Source organism: Diceros bicornis, chromosome 9 (genome assembly GCF_020826845.1).
Source record: "Diceros bicornis minor isolate mBicDic1 chromosome 9, mDicBic1.mat.cur, whole genome shotgun sequence".
In the NCBI taxonomy this organism is placed as follows: domain Eukaryota; kingdom Metazoa; phylum Chordata; class Mammalia; order Perissodactyla; family Rhinocerotidae; genus Diceros; species Diceros bicornis.
In genome coordinates this window covers 14138021-14159829 of record NC_080748.1, presented here as the reverse complement: position 1 = coordinate 14159829, position 21809 = coordinate 14138021, and the positions used below count along the sequence as shown (strand labels likewise).

General features: G+C 38.7%; 1 protein-coding gene across 5 annotated transcripts in view; it reads right to left on the bottom strand.

The window, feature by feature from the left end:
- The window catches only part of B3GLCT (beta 3-glucosyltransferase), a 198115-nt gene that overhangs the window by 79911 nt on the left and 96395 nt on the right, over positions 1–21809 (bottom strand). For 2 of the 5 annotated variants that reach the window (XR_009221164.1, XR_009221163.1), the window contains exons 14-15: positions 16312–16456; positions 4173–4368 (exon numbers count right to left, since the gene is read on the bottom strand). Coding sequence is in view for 3 of the 5 variants with exons in the window: in XM_058547958.1 (XP_058403941.1) it covers positions 4201–4368; positions 16312–16456 (313 nt within the window). In the remaining 2 variants the exon portion in view is untranslated. Of the gene's footprint in view, positions 1–2079; positions 4369–16311; positions 16457–21809 lie in introns of those variants that run through there. The other 3 variants (XM_058547957.1, XM_058547959.1, XM_058547958.1) reach the window with 2 other exon arrangements.

Sequence of the window (21809 nt, the reverse complement as noted above, 5' to 3'; positions counted from 1 at the left end):
TCTCCCCCCATTTGACAGTGGATCCTCCTATCAAAGCAGATTCCTCCACTGAGCTCTGGATTCCATCCCATTTCACCAAGACTGCCACTGCAACGATCCATCATCCTCCCTCGCTACTTGATCATTCTCACCACATAGAGACATTCCCTAGAATCTTCCATCTTAAAATACAAACTCCCTCGACCCCATGTTTCCTCTCAAGCTACCTTCCCTTGTCTTTAAACTAACCATTAAAAAGAATTAACAACAACAACAAAATGTTTATAATTGCTCTCTGCAATCTCAACTCCCATTCTTCTTCCCTTCTGCTCCACTTACTGGGAGCAGTCTTGTCAAGGTGACTGCCATGCTGCTGAACCACACAGTCACTTCTCTGCCCTCTCTTAATGGACTGCTTGGCAACATGCGACACATGATCATTTGCTTCTTGAAACACTCTCCTTGGCTTCCCTCACACACTACCCCCGTTGTCCTCTCACCTCACTGACTGTCCTCTTGCTAAGGCTGACTCTGTTTTCTTCTGTCCCTACACAATCTTGTCCAGGCTTGTGGCTTTCAAAAACCTTTAAAATGCTGATGAGTCCCACAATTCTATGAGTCCCTGACTTCTCCACTGAGCTCCAGACTTCCATATCGACTGCTGAGTTGACAGCACCTGGATGTCGAGTAATAGCAATGATGATAGCTAAGCAATAGTCACACAGGTTTGCTTTCTTTTCCCGGACATGCCAAATGTGTTCCCACCTTAGAGCCCTCACATTTGCTGTTCCCTCTGCCTAGAACACCCTGCGCAGATATTTTTGCGTTCCTGACTCTTCCTATTCATTTGGGTCTTTGCTCGTCATTACCTCCTCAGAGAGGCCCTCTCCGACCACTCCATAGTCCCCAACGCCCACCCAGTTCTATCACAGTGCCCTGTTCTGAGTGTCTTTATAGCATTTACCATTATTAGAAACCATCTTGTTCGTTGTTTACTGTTTACAGGTTTATTTTATGTCCCTTCTTCTTGCACCGAGCCCTCCTCCCTCCAGGAATTTAAGTGCCTTTAAAGGGAAAACATGCTAAAAGACTTAGTGTCAGAAACAAAGCCTTCAGTTTCTATAGACAGGAGGAAAACACATTTTGCAGGTGACATGTTTATAGAATGCATGGGAACATGGAACAATAGCACCTACTATGCGCCAGGCATTCAAAGATGCCAAGGGTAGAGTGGTGAATAGGACAGACGAGGGGCATCCTGGAATTTCAGGCACACAGTCGGGGCTTAATAAACAATTGCTAAATGAATCTATTGATTGATTCATTTCAGTCCACAGAAATTACATCTCTGATTATGAACAGAAGACAACAGAAACATTCTTACAAACGTCTGCTCGACTATTAACTTTTGAGGAAAAATATATAAACAACTACAACGGATATAGATGTGGAAGCACTAAAGGTATTCAACAAATCAGGAAATTCAGAGAATAATGATATTTACACTCCTGTGCACAGCATCACTTGCAGCCTAGCAGGTGTTTCATGTTTCATGTTCCCAAGCATTTGATAAAGGCTGTGTTTGTGTCTGCATCTCTGATTTAGCTGTAAGATGTAAAAACCTATACATTCAGACAACTTGCTTTGGCTTTTTTAAATCAGCAAAAGTGGCTTAAAAGCAAAAATGGCATTCCAGTTATTCCACACACAACTCCTTGATGTTGACATCCCTAGGATAAAAATACCCATTTGGAAGTAAACTCCTATTAAGAAGGCAAAGGAAATATGACTAGGACTGTATCTGTCCTGGAAAGTTCAGATTCAAAACTTAGTTTTTAAGATGTGAACTGTATGGGAGTCGGTTCCAAAATAACAGCTCCAATTCATTATTTAATAAAATTGATAATGGTTTTATAGGCCTTGTATAAATGCATCAACATCTGATGGTTTTCTCTTAAAAGGATAGCTTTTTATTAATTTTTCTGTCTGAAAATTGTATTTACTGAGCTGCCAGCTTTTTTCTCTGATTAATTCCTTTTCCCCACGACCCTCCCCCTCCCACTGTAGGTTGGACTAATAAATACTTTGGGAAATCAGAAACATAGGCAAAGATCTTTTATTTGTGGTTAGGCTTACATAGTTCCAAAAAGTAAATATAATTAACAAAACACCCAAAAGTACCAGAGGAGGTGCTCCGGGGTCAGTAGAAGGCACTGATCATAACACAGAGAAAGCTTGATGTGGATCATCATGTACAGAGGCCGGCTCAATCCTGTCACATGAATATGCTATTTTCTGAGTGTGACAATTGGTAGGCAGGAGTAGGAAGAACAGAAGACTCTTCTCCACCAGGTGGGTTAGGCAGCCAGGCCCTTCAGGAGTATCATTACAGACGACATGAGGGTGACTATGATGGTAGCAATGACAATAATCCCAGTTATGACAACAATGCTGATGTCATCACCAACAGCTTGATGGGATCTATAAATCCTTAGGGTGATTCTCACCCAGCTGATGGTCCCTGATCCATTCCTCGGAGGGGCCACAAAATCCACTTTGACACAAATGAATCCAACGCATTCAGTTAGCATTGAAACACACAAGTCCTGGTATTGCTGATTTGGAAAAATGGTAAATACTATTGCATCATTTTAGAAATGAGTCAAATCTAAGCTACAAGAAAAATATATTGTTAAAAAACATACATGTGAGTACTTTTGATGGTATGGCTTTAAAACTCTGTGCTTGGCTATAAAAGCATTACAAGTAAAATTAATGAATAACAATTTTTATTTAAAAAGAAAAGAGGAAAGTATTTTACTATACCAAAATTAGTTTAAGACATATCAAAGTCAAATTTTACACTAATACCTTTAGAAAACTGAATTATATAATTAAAACATTAAAATACAGAGACCTCTGTACAAATTAATACTGTTAAATTACCATATATTAAAGATACGATTTGAAAATTAGAGCTCTTTCAGAATACTATGTTCAAATTTCATTATTTAAGAACCCGGGGGGGCCGGCCCCGTGGCGTAGTGGTTAAGTGCTTGAGCTCTGCTGCTGGCGGCCCAGGTTCGGATCCCGGGTGCGCACAGAGGCCCACTTGTCAGGCCATGCTGTGGCAGCGTCCCCTATAAAGTGGAGGAAGATGGGCACAGATGTTAGCCCAGGGCCAGTCTTCCTCAGCAAAAAGAGGAGGATTGGCAGATGTTAGCTCAGGGCTGATCTTCCTCACACACACAGAAAAAAAAACCCCAGGGAAATTGTCAAATCACCATGCTGTCCTTCCATTAGGGTTTCATGATACACACTGTGGAGTCTATTCTGCATCAGGAGAGAGTCATTAAGTAACACTCAAGAAAAATAAGAGTAAAACATCAGGGACAAATTAATTTAATTCACTTCCTGAGACTTACACAGAGCTCACTGACTTGAATAAAACACAACATTGTTTTTAAATACTGAGGACACTACTTTCTGGCAGCAGCCAGTACACTTCCGTGTTACAAGCAGGTCACAAAGATAGGGCTTCAGGGAGAAACAGAACACAGATGAACCTCTAAAGAAAGAGAAAGCTCTAGCAGAAGATTTCTTATTCTTTTTATGAGGCACAAAGAGAAAAACAGATAAAACATAACTCTGGTTATAGATTACAGGGGATTTCATTGCTTGAGTTTTATGATGTTTTATGAATGATCCTGAATATAGCATTATTCCTACCAAGTTACCAGGAAATAATTTTCATCATCAATAATATGGTTAAAAAGTTTACACCACTGTAATATCCATGTCAACAGACTTTCCCTTTTCTTTATATATACATAGAATGATAGTCACGTCTCTCCAGTCTCATGCCCAACTGAACCTTTCATTATAATGAAGAGAGAGACAGGAAGGAGACCTCTGGTACCATTTATTTTTCTGTGATGGAAATAAAGCTGCTGTATCACGGCTTGAAAAATACACAGTAATCACTGTGTATTACAACAACTGCATAACGCAAAAGCAAGTGATTTTTCCCACAAAAAAAATGTTTCCCCTATGACTCCATTTCTACCCCCCTCAAAAAATACTATATACATAATTTCCCCCTAAAGTCAGGAAGCTTCAATGCTACGTGGCACACATAAGTAGTACGATGGCAATACAGCAGGACGACGGCAGTCTCTGCTTCTGTTTCCTACCTGAACTGTGCTCATAGGCCACCATGCTTTACAGCTCGTCTTTAAAGCCCTTCTGTGTCTCCTGTCTGGCTTTGTCTTCCTCACGGGGTGCCAACCACGTGAAATATACCTTTACTGGATCAATGTTCCAGTGTTTGTGGAATGATATGGGAACCTGGTGAGAAAGGTAGTCCTGAGGGTAATCCACGGGCCGAGCCTGCAGGAAGAAGAAAAGAGAATTACGCTTTCTCATTCATGGAAAACACTTTTGCTTCAGAATAGCATTTGAATTCATGAAGCAACTGCTTTCCTTCAATATTTCATACTAGTTATGGGAATCTAAAAACAAGAAGGAAAATCTTTTCCACTAAAATATTCCCTCTAATTGTAGGCTTTTTGCTTTTGCGTCTCCAATTACCTTAATATCCCAAATGCACCATTCCAAATGCACGGCCTTTTGCTTCTATGTTCCATAGTCATGTCTCTGGGAGATGCCTCATCATGGTAATAAATATAAAAAGCTTTGCTTGGTAAGTCATTTAAGTTACTATTATGACTTCTACAAAAAGGCAGAAAAATTGTTATTTCCCAGGTCCTCTAAAGAAACTGTGGCCATACGTGGGTTGTGTGGGGAGGGGGGCATTGCGGCAAGGTGTTCTTGGGGTTCCCTTTGCCTGCCCACTGCTCTAACGTGTAACTCGGTGTATGTCTTTCAGAGCAGGGAACATGGAGTTCATCAGGGAGAGGGGTAAAGTCACTCACATTCTCTTGTGACCCAAATATCTAGTCTGGTTCCACAACTGTGAATGGAAATTTTGAGTAACCCAAAACAGTCTGCAAGAGGACCTAAAAAGTTTTTGCATCATCATCATTTAAAATTTTCTAGAACTTAAAATTAAATTTGAGCATACCATATAATTTCCTTCATTAAGTAGTAGTAGATAACAACAATAAACAAACACATAGAGACAGAGATTGGATTGGTGGTTACCAGAGGGGAAGGGGGGAGGGAGGAGGGCGAAAGGGCTAATTCGGCACATGTGTGTGGTGATGGGTTGTAAATAGTATTTGGGTGGTGAACATCATGTAATCTATGCAGAAATAGAAGTATAATGATGTACACCTGAAATTTATACAATGTTAGAAACCAATGTTACTGCAATAAAAAAAAAAAATTAAATTTGAGCAGAATCAGATATAGTCTAGAACGACAAGATTGAAGAAGTAACCTCTAGGGTGTGGAAGGAAACTGAAACCAGATACTATTATATTCACTCTAAACAAAGCATCCATCTTCTCTCATTGCTTATTTTGTTTATAAATTTACATAGCCCTCCTGTGTTATAAAGTAACTCACTGGGTTATGAATACTAAAATAGTCTTAACTTTATTAAAACTAGATATGATACATTTTAAAAACAAGTCTTCTCTAGGCTAATATTTTATTACATTCTGCTTAAATTTTTGATACGAATACTAAAATAAACTCTCTTAAATGGTTTACAGAATACCTATATTAAATTTTATCTCATCCTGTCCTAGAAACAACCTTGCAAGATGGTCAGAGTACCATGACTCATCCTAATCTATAGATGAGGAGAGCAGAGCTCACAGAAGTTATCACTCGCCGGGGGTAACATGACTAGCAAATGTCGGAACAGGAGTGCACGAGCAGGTGCCCAGTTCCCAGCCCCGTGTCCTGCCAGCACACCTGCAGCTGGTCCTCAGCCCACGGGCTCACACGTCAACTGTGCTGTGACCACCCTGGCCGCCCTGGGAGGCTCTATCCAGTGGTGGCACAAATATCCTGCTCAGATAAGCGCTCAAACAACAATATCTGTGCGGAAGACTTCAAAATAATGTAGAGAGAGCTTTCATAACGGACATTTTATGGCCCTTTAAAAATTCTAAGTGCTGATGGAATTAAAAATCTAAGAAGGGAATTTTTAAGGGAAAGACAGTGAGATAGAGACCAAAAATACATACTGGAATAAAGTATAATTGAGTTGGGAAAGTTTTGAGTATTAGCTGAGGGGATGCATATATTATATGGTGTTTATTTGCAAGGCCCTCGGAGAGTTTACTGGCAGGGAAGAAAACCTAGGAGAAACATACTCTCAATTCAGTTCTCGGATAATTCCACGATGGTCCCAGAAGAAAGAAATGAAAGCAGTGGAAATAAATCTTTGCTTGCTGCTCACATTTGAAAATGAACTGCTGGAGATACAAATGCACCTCATGGGAAAACAAGAAATCCGTAACAGCTTCCCTCTGTTAATGCAGATTCCAGAAGTGATTCACTGCATGTCGGGAGCTGTGTGTGCAAGTGAAGAGCTGGCTTATTAAGGATTAGGATATGCTAATCATTTCTGACAAAACTAGAAAAGTGAACTGCATCCAAAGAGGCAGCTGTACCACCAGGAAGCCTACATCGCCTCTAATAATCACATCTCTGTGCCCAAAATGCCAAAAGGAAATCCCAAACAGGCAGGTCAGGGGCGAGGAAGGAGGATGTAGGACCAGATGTGGAACACAGTGGGAAGCTGTGCACAGGAAGAGAGATGGCTTAAACTGTGAGAAACACATAAAGTGGGCTAAATAAAACCTTATCTGTCAAGATTAGAGCACATTGAACAGTGCAACAAACGGAGAGTAAAATTGTATTTCCTTAGACATACTTTTTTTACACCTGGATTGAAGTATCATTTACCTACAATTCATGCACCGTAATGGTAGTTTAAAAATTTTTAGTAAATTTCCAGAGTTGGCAACCACAAACCCGGTTTTCTAATACTAATACTAGTATTAGAAAACTGGGTTTGTTTACTAATACTAATACTAGTATTAGAAAACTACCAGTTTATAATATTAGAATACTATTTAGAATAATTCCCTAAAATTCCCTTGCATGCGTTTGAGGTCAATCCCCACCCCCACTGGCAGACCCAGGAAACCACTGATCTGCTTTTTCTCTATAGTACTGCCTTTTCCAGAAATTTCTTATCAGTGGAATCATATGAGTATTTCGTGCCTGGCTTCCTTCACTTAGCACTGTTGCATATATCAGTAGTTCACTCCTTTTATTGCTGAGCAATACTGCGTTGTATGGATATACCATATAAACAACACACATTTATTATCGCACAGCCTGCACGGGTCAGGAGTCTGGGCACAGCTGAACTGGGACCTCTGCTTCACAGTCGCTCACAAAGTTGCAATCAAGATGTCAGCCCAGGCTCTGTGGTCTCATCTGAAGGCTCAACTAGGAAAAGATTCACTTCTCAGCACACTTGGTGGTTGCTGGTAGCATTCAGGTCCTTGTAGGCTACTGGACCGAGGGCCTCACTCCCCGCCCTCCCCCACCCCCCGCCGCCGTGGCAGCTTGCATCATCAAAAGGAGCAAGCCGAGGAGGCAACAGGGAGAGGCAGTGAGGGAGATGGAAGTCACATCCTTTGTAACCTCATTCCAGAGGAGACATCCCATCACCTCTGCCATATTCTGCTGACCCATACTCAAGGGGAGAGGCTTACACAAGGTACGAATACCATCAGGAGGGACCACTGAGATCCATGTCATAAACTGCCTACCACATGTTATGTTTAGCTTTTTAAAAACTGCCAAAATGTTTCCAAAGTGACTGTATTTTCTATTTCCACTAGCAAGGTATGAGAGATCCAGTTTTTCCACATCCTCATCAACACTTGGTACGGTCTGCCCTTTGGCTCACAGCCATTCTAGTTGCTGTACAGTGGCACCTCATAGTTATTCTACATCCTCTTAATGACGGATAACGTTGAGCATCTTTTCATGTGCTTATTAGCTTACTTATTAGATATACTTTCATATATCTTCTTTAATGCAATGTCTACTCAAGTCTTTTGCCCTTTTTAAACTGAGCAGTTTATTTTCTTATTAAGCTGTAAAAGATTGTTAAATATTCTGGACACAAGCCCTCTATCAGATACATGATTTGCAAATATTTCACCCGGTCTATGACTTGTTTTGTTTCATTTTACTAATGATATCTTTTTTGTGTGTGTGTGAGGAAGATCAGCCCTGAGCTAACATCTATGCTAATCCTCCTCTTTTTGCTGAGGAAGACGGCCCTGGGCTAACATCTGTGCCCATCTTCCTCCACTTTATGTGAGACGCCGCCACAGCATGGCCTGACAAGTGGTGCGTCGGTGCACGCCCGGGATCCAAACCTGGGCTGCCAGCCGTGGAGCGCACGCACTTAACTGCTACGCCACGGGGCCAGCCCCTATATCTTTTGAAGAGCAAAGGTTTTTAAATTGTTATGAAGTTTAATATATTAATTTTTCCTTTTATGGATCATGCTTTTGATGCCATAAGAAATCTTTGCCTAAATTAAGGTCACAAAAAATTATCCCCGGGCCAGCCTCATGGCTTAGCGGTTAAGTGCGCGTGCTCCACTACTGGCGGCCCGGGTTCGGATCCCGGGCGTGCACCGACGCACCGCTTCTCCGGCCATGCTGAGGCCGTGTCCCACATACAGCAACTAGAAGGATGTGCAACTATGACATACAACTATCTACTGGGGCTTTGGGAAAAAAAGGAGGAGGATTGGCAATAGATGTTAGCTCAGAGCCGGTCTTCCTCAGCAAAAAGAGGAGGATTAGCATGGATGTTAGCTCAGGGCTGACCTTCCTCACAAAAAAAAAATTATCCCTGTTTTCTTGCAGAAGTTTATAGCTTTAGCTCTTATTTTTACACTATGATCTGTTTTGTGTTAATTTTTGTGTATGGTGTGAGGTAAGGTTCTAAGTTCACTTTTTGCATGTGAATATAGATATAATTGTTCCAGCACCATCTGTTCTATTTCCCCACTGAATTGCCTTGGCAACTCTGTCAAAAATCAGTTTACCATAAATAGAAGGGTTTATTTCTAGGGTCTCTATTCTGTTCCATTGATATATATGTTTATCTTTATAGTAATTTCACATTGTCTTGATTATCATAGCTTTATAGTGAGTTTTGAAATCATGAAAGCGTAAATCCTCTAATTTTGATCTCTGTTTAAAAAATTGTTTCGTACTTCCATATAAATTTTAGGATCAGCTTGTCAATCTTTATAAAGAAGCCTGTTATGATTTTCGTATAGATTGCACTAAATCTATAGATCAATTTGGGGAGTGTGGGGAAATAAAAGTTCCCTGAATTTTTGTGTTCCTGAGCCTTAACCTACTAGAAACATCTCACATTCCATGAGAATTAGATCTGTAGCCATTTGTCCAGTTAATTGCTCTGATCCAAAATGCGAGTAAAACTTCCCTTATCTCTTGGAGAAGATCAGTGGTTACATCCCTGAACTAGGCCCCTAGGTTAAGTCCCAAGTTGCCAGAAGACCTGAACACTATCACTCTAAGGTTACAATTACATTTCAAGGACAAATGAGGTCCCTGGAGAGATTTGATTGGCATACCAAAGGGCTGGAGTAAAAAGGGGAAAGAGACGGCTGCCTCCTCCACCCTTATAAGCAGAGAAAACAATTTTTCCTTGTCCCTTGCCTAGAGTGTATCTGGCGACGTGTGTAGGACAATTGACCTGGCTCTCATCATAGTGCCCTGGAGGTGAAAACTAGGTCAAAGGGGCAGTGGGAGTAGGGGGTGGGGGCAAGATGTGCTTATTATTTACTGAAATATTTAATTTAAAAATCTCTCTCTGACCCAGAACACTTCATGTGGGCATTCAGAATAAAATTAATAAAGTTAATTTTAAATCAATAAAAAGAATTAATAAAATTCATTTAACACGAATATAAAAAAATCAACAGGGAAAACTGCCATCATAGCAATATTGAGTCTTCCAATCCATAAATATGGTATACATCTCTTCATTTATTTAGATCTTAATTTCTCTTAGCAACATTTTATACTTTAAGTGTAGTGTAATCTCTTTTTGAGATTTATTCCTAAGTATTTTATTCATTCTGATGCTACTTTGAATGAAATTTTCTTCATTTCATTTTCAGATTTCTTGTTGCTAAAAAATACAAATTGCTTTTATACATGACCTTGTAGCCTGCAATCCTGCCTATTAGTTTTGGTAGTTTTTTTTTCCTTTGGTAGATTCTTAGGATTTTCTACATACAAGATCATGTTGTCTGTGGATGAAGACCATTTTATTTCCTCCTTTATGAGCTATATCCTTATATTTCTTTTTTTGCCTTATTACACAGGTTAGAATCTCTGAATACAATGTGGAATAAAAGTGGTGAGACTGGACATGCATGCCTTGTTCCCAATCTTGCTATTTTGTAGATTCACTTTACCAGATTGAGGAAGTTCTCTTCTATTTCGTTGAGAGTTGTTTCCTGTTTTTCTATTTGTTTGTTTCTTATCATGAAGGAGTGTCAGATTTTATCAAATAATTTTCCTGTGTCTATTGAGAGGATCATGTGGTTTTTTATTCATTATTCTACTCATATGGTATATAACAATAATTGATTTTGGATATTAAACTAACTTTGCATTCCTGTGATAAATCCCACTTGGTCATTGCATATAATCCCTTTTAGATAGTGCTGGATTCAGGTTTCTAATATTTTGTTAAGGATTTTTGCATCTATGTTCAAGAGTAATACTGGCCTGTAGTTTACTTTTGTGATGTACCATTTTAATCTCTTTGTTAATTTTTTAGCTATATTTTTCGAGTGATCTTCTTAGTGCTTGCTCTAAGGATAACAATATGCATCTATGACACATTAGGTTAATACTGGCCTCAAAAAACGAATTGGGAAGCATTCTCACTCCTCCAATCCAATTTCATCAATGTATATAGGTTTAAATACATTTTCTATTGCTTTCTGAGACCGTTTTGCTAATGAGTGTGATTCTAGGAATTTCTTCATTTCATTTAAATCATTTAACTTGTTAGCATGATTTTGGTAGGATTTGCAATGATGTCCCCTTTTTAATTCCTAATTTTGCAATTTGTGTCTTCTCTCTTTTTCTCTTGGTCAACCTAGCTAGAGGTTTACCAAATTGGTTGATCTTTCTAAAAGAACTAATTTTTGGCTTAACTGATTTTTCTCCACTGTTTGTTGCTTTTCTACGTTGATTTGTTCTCTAACCTTTAATATTTCTTTTATTCCACTAAGTTCAGGTTTGATTTGATATTATTCTTTTGCTTCTCAGTGTATATGTTTAGATTAATGACATGTTTATTACTTTCTAGTAAGTGTTTAAAACTATAAATTTCCCTCTAATCACTACATAGCTACACTCAAAAATTCTGATGTTGTATTTTCATTTTCATTCCATTCAAGATGTTTTCTAATGTTCCTTATGATTTCCTTTTTGACCTATGGGTTATTTAAAACTGTGTTGTTTAGTTTCTGAATATTTGGGGATTCCTTCAATTTTTCTTCTGTTGATTTCTAATTTCATTCCGTTGCTGGAAAGATAAATTTTGCATATTTTCAATCCTTTTAAATTTATTGAGACTTGTTTTATGACCTAGCATATGGTCTATCCTGTAGAATGTTCCATGTACACTTGAAACAAATGTGCATTCTGCTGTTGTCAGGTGAAACGTTCTATATATGTCAGTTAGGTCAAGTAGTTAATGTCTGTCTAGTTCTCTTTTCAATTCTATACATTTATGTTTCATGTACTTTGAAGATCTGCTGTTAGGTATATACATACATTTATAATTTTCATATCTTCTTGATATATTGATCTTTCATCATGAAATGTTCCTCTTTCTTCTCTAGTAATATTTCTGTTCTTAAAAGTCTACTGTGTTTAACATAAATACAGCCACTCAAGCTCTCTTATGATTAACTGTTTGTCTGGTATATCTTTTCCCATCCTTTTACATTCAACCTATTTTCGTCTATAAATCTAAAGTGTACGTGACTCTGATAGAGACCATATAGTCAAATCTTGCTTTTTAGACAGTCTGGCAGTCTCTGCCTTTTGACTAGAGTGTTTAGTCCACTCATATTTAATGTAATAATTGATATAGTTGTATTTTCATCAGCCATTTTGCCATTTGTTTTTCTATATGTCTCATATGGTTTTTGTCCCTCTGTTCCTCCTTTATTGACATTTTTCTTGTTAAACAAAATCTTTTAGTGTACATTTAAATCCCTTTATTGATATTTTAAGCTATATTTTTAAAGTTATTTTCTTAGAGATTGCTCTAGGAATAACAATATGCATCTTTAACTTAGATTAATATTGACTTAATTCCAACAAAATCAACTTTGCTATAATATAGTTCCATTTCTTTCCCCTGCCTTTGTGCTATTGTCATCATATATACTGCATTTAACTATGTCATAAACCCAACAATATAGGGTTATAATTATTGTTTTAAACAATCTCATATTTGCTAAAGAAATTAAGAGAAAAAAATACATATGTGTTTATGTGTGTTTATATACACCCATTTATTTTTCTTAAATTTATATATATATGCACATATATACATATATGTATATATACACACAAACATATACATAGCCTTTTATATTTTCCCTCATATTAACCCTTTCCAGTATTCTTCATTCCTTCCTATATATTCCAGTTACCATGTGGTGTCATTTCCTTTCAATCTGAAGGATTTCCTTTAGCTTTTCTTGTAGGAAAGGTCTATTAGCAAATAATTCTCTCACTTTTTGTTTATCTGGGAATGTCTTTATTCCACCTCTATTTTGGAAGGGTAGTTTTGCTGGATAAAGAATCATTGGTTGATTAGTTTCTGTTTTTTCTTTCTGCCTTCAGGCTTCTATTATTTCCAATAGGAAATCAGCCAATAACCATTTTTTGTTTCCCTTTTCATTAGGTTTTTGTTGTTTTTAAGATTTTTCACTTCTTCATTGTCTTTCCGTGATTTGATTATAACATGTCTACATGTGATTCTTTTAATGATTATCCTACTGGAGCTTTGTTGAGCTTCTTGGATCTATAGATTGTTTTTCATCACATTTGGGAAGTATCAACCCTTATTCAAAATACATTTTTTTTTTGTCTAATTCTCTCTCTCTTCTCTTTCTAGGACTCCCATTAAATGTATGTTGGTACACTTTATGTTTTACTCCATATCTCTGAGGAGACTCTATTCATTTTTCTTCAGTCTTCTTTCTCTCTGTTGTTTGGACTGGGTAATTTCTATTGATCTGATTTCAAATTCACTGATTTTTTCTTCTGTCATCTCAAATCTACTGTTTAATGTATCTAGATAATTTCTCATTTCGGTTATTGTGTTTTACAACTATAGATTCTATTTTTCTATTAAGATTTACTATTTGTTGAGTCATTGTCATCATATTTTCCTTCAATTCTATGAACACAGTTTCCTTTAATCCTGTGACTATAGTTTTATTAGCTGCTTTGAAGTCTTTATCAACTCCAACATCTGGTCCCACTCAGAGTCAGTTTCTATTGACTACACTTTTCCCTGAGTATGTCTCTCTGCTTGTCTCACAATAATTTGTTGGAAACTGGTTATTTTAGATAATGTATTATAGCAATTCACAAATCTGTTTATCTTTATTACTTTTTTTTTTTGAAGTAACTTACCTGGACTTACACTGTGGAATCTTTCTCCTTACAGTGTGTGGCTGCTGATATCTCCACTCAAGTTTTAGTTCTTATTTTTATTTTTTAGCTTGGCTTGCTAGAAATCACCCCTGTGCCTAAACAGCTTAGTGGTCAACTTATGATATAGGCAGAGGTCGTGCTCAAACACCTCACACCAATGAGGCTTCCACTCTTGTGTAGGTTGGAAAATACATTCAAAGTTTCAGTGGGTTTTCAAATATGCCTTAGCTTTTACTTTCTGCTAGGCTCATCCACTGTCCTATGTGCATGCACATAGTTTCCCAGTGGAGAGCTTTCCTAGCCCTACTACTGCTCTCTTATGTCCAGGTATCAGGTATTAAATTTCTGGCTAAGTTACCCTTCACTGTACCTGAGACTGCAATCTCAGGCCAGTAAAGGTACAGGTTTTTCTTGTTTATTTCCTACCAAGTTTGACAATTTTAGCTGACAAATCTGTGGGTTTTTATGTCTCCCTCCCCATATCAAGTCCACCCCCTCACACAGCAAAGTTGTTTTTTCCAGCCAGGTCCATACTGGTGAAACTGCTGCTGCTCTCTCCAACCAAGCTGGAGCTTCAGGCAGAAAGGCCTCAGAGGGCCTCACACTCTGTGGTTGTCACCCGAAATTATAACAGTTTTTCAGGAATAAATGTTTCTTAGTGCTTTTGGTTGATTTCTAGAGTCCTGAAATGGTTATTCTGACAATTTTGTGCAGAAGATTCACTAGCCATTGCATAATGCCATACCCATTAGTGGCATATAAGTTTGGAAGAACAGAAAGCCACATACCCTAGACAGTTTTTTTTAACAAAGGGATATACTAGACATTCCTTGAAGCCCTCCTCTAAACTTATGATCTCACAATAACCTTCTCTGACTTAAAAGAGAAGGAAAGTGGCCCAGGCAACTCTGTATCTGAGACAGTTTCCAAATGCCCACTCTATCTCTAACTCATCAGGAACCTTAGATTTTATCTCTTTGCCTCATATCTCTTTCTCAACATGAACAAATATACTGTTTGGATTGGTGTTCAAACATTACAAATGGAAAATAATGTCCAAATCATAAAAACGCTCTAAACGAAGCTTACGAATTGGAAGATACAGCAGCATCTGTTGGGGAGGATAAGTTTTAAGCATATTTTATGATTTTGGAAAGGTTTAAAATTTATTAAGTGAATTAGAGAAACCAAGAGTTTTAAAGTGTGGGTAACAAAAAATTTTTTTTTAAATTATCTTCAAGGACTTACGTTTCAAGATTATTTTCCTTCTTTCTTTTCTCCTTAACATTTTATTTACTAACGTATTCTTCCCTAAGTAAAAAAGGCTGCTATAAAAATCTCAGACTATCATATTAACAATGATAAATTATTTCCCTTCTACACCAACAGTTTTAACTACCCTTCCTTTTCTACGAGTGAAACGTGAAATAGAGCAAGAGAGAGAGAGACAAAGAATAACTTGCTTCTGTAAGTCACCATAACACAACACATAGGCTCAACGTGGATAAGCCCTCTCAAAGTTTTAAAAGATGGTTTTAAGTACCTTCTGACTGGTACCAGGAAGGAGGTCTGTCATACATTTCTTATTATTAAAGTTCTATTTTTATCCTTCCTTGTGGTCCTCGAGAATGTAGAAATGGGTTCTGCCTTTCTTGATAATGCAGACAATTTCTTTGCCTTGTTCAAGTTATTTTCTACAGTGTTATTTCTGTCATGCTCAATTTTTTATATTGCTATGATAGTATTTGCTACTGTTTACTAAATAAAGCATGAAGACTATATTTTCAGTATAAGGGAGAGCACTTAAAATACACATACATTCATACACTTCAAATTTCAAAATGCTTTACATTTCTTGAAGGAGAGTATTAAATGGGTGTGGGCTAAGGTTATTTTTAGTGCAAGCATATCTGCTATTATTCTTACAATATCAGAACATTCACTGACCTGATTCTTAAAAAACTGCTAAAAATAATGCAGGATTCCCTTGTCCAATCCCTAACTAGAGTGTGGTGAAGCTATTAGCACCAACCACCCTCAGTGAACATCATATTTTCTTTTCTATAATCCCCAGAATATATGCTTATTGAGATACTATACTGAAATTTAATGAAGTTTAGCCATTCAATTTAATAGCAACCTAAGGGCAGAAAGTCCAATAAAAAGGCAGCCAAGGACAGAGAAACTGAAGACAGCGCAGAATCAGATACACGTAGTGGCCAGCAGGACAGCACTGGGTCAGTCCTGTATAATTCTATAGCATCTAATAATTTTTAAATACCATCACTTTTTTAACTCAAAAGAAAGAAAGAAAAAGAACAGCTTTTCCCTGTGCATCCCTACGTGCAAGGATACTGGTCAAACACCATTCTGTTTTCTAAATGTCTCTGCTTTCCACCTTCATGCTGTACATGGTACAGCATCGACCCTCTGGACAAAGAAGTCTATAAAGGATGGCCCCACCAGAGCCCGTCCACGTAGTTGTTAAGATTGTTTCCAGAAGAAAATGTGAAGGCAAAGAAGTCAGATCCTTAACTGAGAGGAGAATCCCCCTCTCTTCCTGAGGCAGGAATAAACACATTTTTCTCACCTGATGGAAGAGAGGGCTGTGCGTCACAGGGACTCCCAACCCACTGAAGCACATTCCCAGGACCATATCGTCGGGAGCATCATTGCTGTAGCAGTGACACTTACTGGCAAGAAGTCTCCTGATGGCCTCTCTGCTAAAGACCATCCTAGTAGGGAAGCCAGAGAAAACAGAGAAAGAGGTTAGAACAGCTCCTCGAGAGCATTAATCAGAATAAAGAAATACAGCTCAGAGGCCAACTTTCTGATAAAGATAAAAGACACTGACATCAGCAGTGTTTTATAGTTAAAAGTTATTCTGGGAAAAATGTTTTTGTGCTTTCTACGAAAGGAAAATCATTTTTAAGAGATATTTACCTAAATCATAGGAAATTTTATTTCTTTACATTTCTCTTGCAAACTAACACTATGCGATGTTCTTTTTATAACATGTCATTGGAAAATTAAAACAATTCTTTAGTTTCAACACTCTCAGTGAGATCAATAACAAAATCTGCTGCATTCCCAGCAGGTGGATGGGCCCAGAAATACGAGGCACCTCACTCATACAGGTGATGACTGACATGAGATCACATCTAACTGAAGAAACCATGCATCGTTTAAGGGATTGCAGCCTACAGAAGCTTCTGTAGGGTGATTTTGGGAAAGAGAAAGAACAGAAAAAGAGAGGGAGAAAGAGAGGCTGATTTGCTTCAAATAGTGCTGTGACGCTACTTGGCCTGATATGTTGGGTACTTTCTGGTGGGACTCACGTCCATTCCTGCCTTTCTGTGCTCTCCTTAGCATTGCAGGAGGCTAGAAACTTTAAAACAATATTTTCCAGACTTTCTTGCCAGCTAAGTCCTGGCTTCGTTTTGACAAAGAAGGGTGCAATACTGGGGGAGGCCGTCTGCTTCTGGCTCTGGCAGTCTTTGTGGCAGAGGCAGGTGACAGTGGGCAATCATAGGCTCCAGGAGAGCTGGCATGGGGCAGCAGAGCATCAGTGGAGGCCCCACAGCAGCAGGCTGTGCACCTGAGTCCTGGGTCTGGCTCAGGTGCAGTGTTGTGAACCAACAACAACCTGCATGAATGGACTCCAGTGAACAGCACATGCGTTGCTCCTCCAGCCTTAGGGGTAAGAGCAGCTTTCTATAGTTACTGAGCTCTAGATAAGACCATTTGCTCCCTTTTATGTCTCTGGTCCTTTCCAACACTTTTGTACCAAGTTCCTGCAATAAATTCTCCTCTTTTTAAAATATAGATTGGTTTCTGGTCCTAGGGTAGTTTCCATTCTGGTCCTAGGGTAGTTAGTAATGAATCTTCTCACATAAGGAATAACTCAATATCTGGTTGGGCTGAAGGAACAAATATGGTTTACAAGCACATTCTCAACCAGCAAAGACCTTTTTGAAGGCAAAACTATCTAAAATGTACCCGTATATTCCCATAGCCAAACACAGGACCTCGCACACAGTATGCACTCAGTAAAAGCTGGATGCATCAAACAAGTGAAAATGAAGCTGCCTTTGCAAAGATCTTCTTCACAGGGGAGGAAGAGTTCTATGAATCACTCGCGTAGGAAGGGAAAAAGGACAAATTGCTTGAACATAGCCTGATTCAAAGATGTTGACTGCAGCTCAGCTGGGCTCAGTACAGTGTAGCTTAACAACACTAGTCACCAAGCGCTGGCAACACAGCAACGTGGAAGACAGACTTCTGGACTCTGCTAAGACGTCAGAGGACATGATGAAATACAACAAGAGGAAGAAGAAGCTCCTATGTAAGATGATACAAGGAAATATGACTGTACGACATGAAGAAAGAAAGTTCTTTTGGAGGTGACATCAGCAACATGGCAGAGTGAGATGTTCCCTGTGTCTCTCCCCCTTCGAACTACAACTAAAAGGACATTTATTGATCAGCAGAGGATACCCACGCAGCACACCAGGACACCTGAGAGACCCAAGCAGCTATACATCTGAAGGGGGATGGACTACCCCCCAAGGAGGTGGTAGAGATAGGTGAGCACCCTCTGGCCCCCAGGCAGCCCAGCGCACACGTGCAACTGCTTTCCTGGCTGGAGCGAACATAGCACCGCTGTGGCCCAGAGGGAGAGCCTGCCTCAGCACGACACTGAAAACAGGTGATGGCAGCCCTCAGCCCGTGTGATCGCTTCCCCATCTAGTGTGAGAGTCCTCAGGGCCATGTGGCCCACAGAGAGCGGCACAGGCTTGGACTCAGGGAGGAAGTCCCACCCACCAAGCACAAAGGCTGGTGTGATCTAGGAGCAGAGTGTGGCACAAACCGAATGAGCTCCTGACTGTCGTGAATGCCCATAGTACCACTGTGACCCCAAAGGGGGGAGCATAATTCCACAGGACTGTGGGAGCAGGTGGCAGCAGACCTGAGCCCCCCATGTGACTACTTTCGCATTTGGTGGGAGACCCCACAGGGCCACTGCGAGCCCAGGGAGTGGTCCAGGCTTGGATAGGCACAGCTGACAAAGATCGCGGCAGCAGGCTCAAATTACACAGCCCCCACCCACCTCCCCAAGTGGCAGGAGGTGGAACTGCATCCAGAAACTATCACCATGTGCCAGCACAAGTCCACTCCATCAAATGGTATAAAGAAATATATTAATACTCCAGACCAGAAGGTAAAAGACAAACACCCAGAAATCAATCCTGAAGGAATGGAAATCTACAACCTAAATGACAGAGAATTCAAAATAGCCATCATAAGAAAACTCAACGAGTTACAAGAGAATTCTGAAAGATGGTTCAATGAAATCAGGAATCAAATTCCTGCACAGAGGGGATTCTTCACAAAAGAGATAGAAACTATAAAGAAAAACCAATCATAAATGTTGGAGATGAAAAACACAATGGGTGAAATAAAGAAAAATCTGGAGTCCTTAAACAACAGAGCTGACAATATGGAGGAAAGAATTAGCAACCTAGAGGATAGGAAAACAGAAATACTGCAGATGGAGGAGGAGAGAGAACTTAGACTAAAAAGAAAGGAAGAAATTCTCTGAGAAATATCTGACTCAATTAGGAAATGCCAAATAAGGATTACAGTTATTCCAGAGGGAGAAGAGAGGGAAAGAGGAACCGAGAGCTTGTTCAAAGAAATAATAACTGAGAACTTCCCAAAACTGGAGAAGGACTGGAATTACATGTAAAAGAAGCCAAGAGAACTCCTAATTACATCAGTGTAAAAAGATCTTCTCTAAGGCATATATTAGTAAAGCTGACAAAAGTCAATGACAAAGAAAACATATTAAGGGCAGCAAGACAAAATAAAATAACCTACAAAGGAATCTCTATCAGGCTTTCAGCGGATTTCTCAGCAGAAAATCTAAAGGCTAGGAGAGAGTGGAATCATATATTCAAAATTTTGAAAGACAAAAAACTTTCAGCCAAGAATACTACATCCAGTGAAAATATCCTTCAGATATGATAGAGAAATAAAAACTTTCCCAGATAAACAAAAGCTGAGGGACTTCATTGCCACAAGACCCCCTACAGGATTTGATCAAGAAGGCTCTCATAGCTGAAAAAAAATAAGAAAGGGTTTACAAAGCCTTGAGCAAGGAGTTAAATAGGCAGACAAAATCAGAAAATTGCAACTCTCTATCAGAACAGATTAGCAAATACTTAATTATAACTCTAAAGATAAAGGGAAGGAAAACATCGAAAATAAATATTATCACTTCATTTTAACCACAAATCTGCAACACGTAACAGACTAAGTTGTGACAACAACAACTTAGAAGGAGAAGAGGAAAGGGATGAAACTTGCTTAGACTAGGGGAACAAGAGGCTATCAGGGAATGGACTATCTCATCTACGAGATCTTTTATAGAAACCTCACAGTAACCACTAAACAAAAAATCAGAACAAAGACACTAATAATAAATGAAGAGAAAACTGAGAAAACCATCATAGAGAGTCACCAAACTGAACTGGCAGTCCAAAATACACATGAGAAACAAGGGAAATACATAACTGAAAAATAAGTGATAAAATGGCAGCATTAAGCCCTCATATATCAATAATCACTCTAAATGAAAATGGATTGAATTCCCCAATCAAAAGAGTGGCTGGATGGATTAAAAAACAAGACCCAACATTTGCTGCCTCCAGGAAACACATCTCAGCTCTAAAGACAAAAACAGGCTTAGAGTGAAGGGATGGAAGATGATACTCCAAGCTAACGGCAAATAAAAGAAAGCAGGTGTTGCTGTACTTATATCTGACAGAGTAGACTTCAAGATAAAACAGGTAATGAGAGACAAAGAGGGGCAATATATAATGATACAAGGGAGACTCCACCAAGAAGACATATCACTTATAAATATATATGCACCCAACACAGGAGCACCAAGTACATAAAGTAACTATTAACAAACCTAAAAGGAGATACTAACAACAATGGATAGATCATCCAGAGAGAAAGTCAATAAGGAAATAGTAGACTTCAACGAAAAACTAGACCAGATGGACTTAAATACATAGAGAGCACTCTATCCAAACACAGAATACACATTCTTCTCAAGCACACATGGAACATTCTCAAGGATAGACCATATGTTGGGAAACAAGGCAAGACTGTATAAATTTAAGAAGATTGAAATCATAACAAGCATCTTTTCTGACCATAATGCTATGAAACTAGAAATGAACAACAAGGGAAAACTTGGGAAAGTGACAAAGATGTGGAGACTAAACACCATGTTACCGAACAACCAATGGATCACTGAAGAAATTAAAGGAGAAATCAAAGAATATCTGGCCACAAATGAAAATGAAAACACACCATACCAACTCACATGGGATGCAGCAAGGGCGGTCCTGACAGGGAAATTCATAGCAGTACAGACACACCTTAACAAACAAGAAAAAGCCCAAATAAGCAATCTTAAACTACACCTAACAGAATTAGAAAAAGAAGAACAAAGTCCAAAGTCAGCAGAAGGAGGGAAAGAATAAAAATTAGAGCAGAAATAAATGAAATTGAAACCAAAAAAACAGTAGAAAGGATCAATGAAACAAACAGCTGGTTCTTTGAGAAGATAAACAAAATTGACAAACCCTTAGCTAGACTCACAAAGAAAAAAAGAGAGAGAGCTCAAATAAATAAAATTAGAAATGAAAGAGGAGAAATTACAACGGATACCACAGAAATACAAAGGATTATAAAAGAATACTATGAAAAACTATATGCCAACAAATTGAACAATCTAGAAGAAATGAGTAAATCCTGAGATTCATACAACCTCTCAAAACCGAATCAAGAAGAAATAGACAACCTGAATAGACCAATCACAAGTAGAGATTGAAACAGTAATCAAAACCTTCCCAAAAAATAAAAGTCCAGGAACAGATGGCTTCCCTGGAGAATTTTACCAAATATTCAAAGAAAATTTAATACCTATCCTTCTCAAACTATTCCAAAAAATAGAGGAAGATGGAACACTTCCTAACACATTCTACAAGGCCAACATCACCCTGATACCAA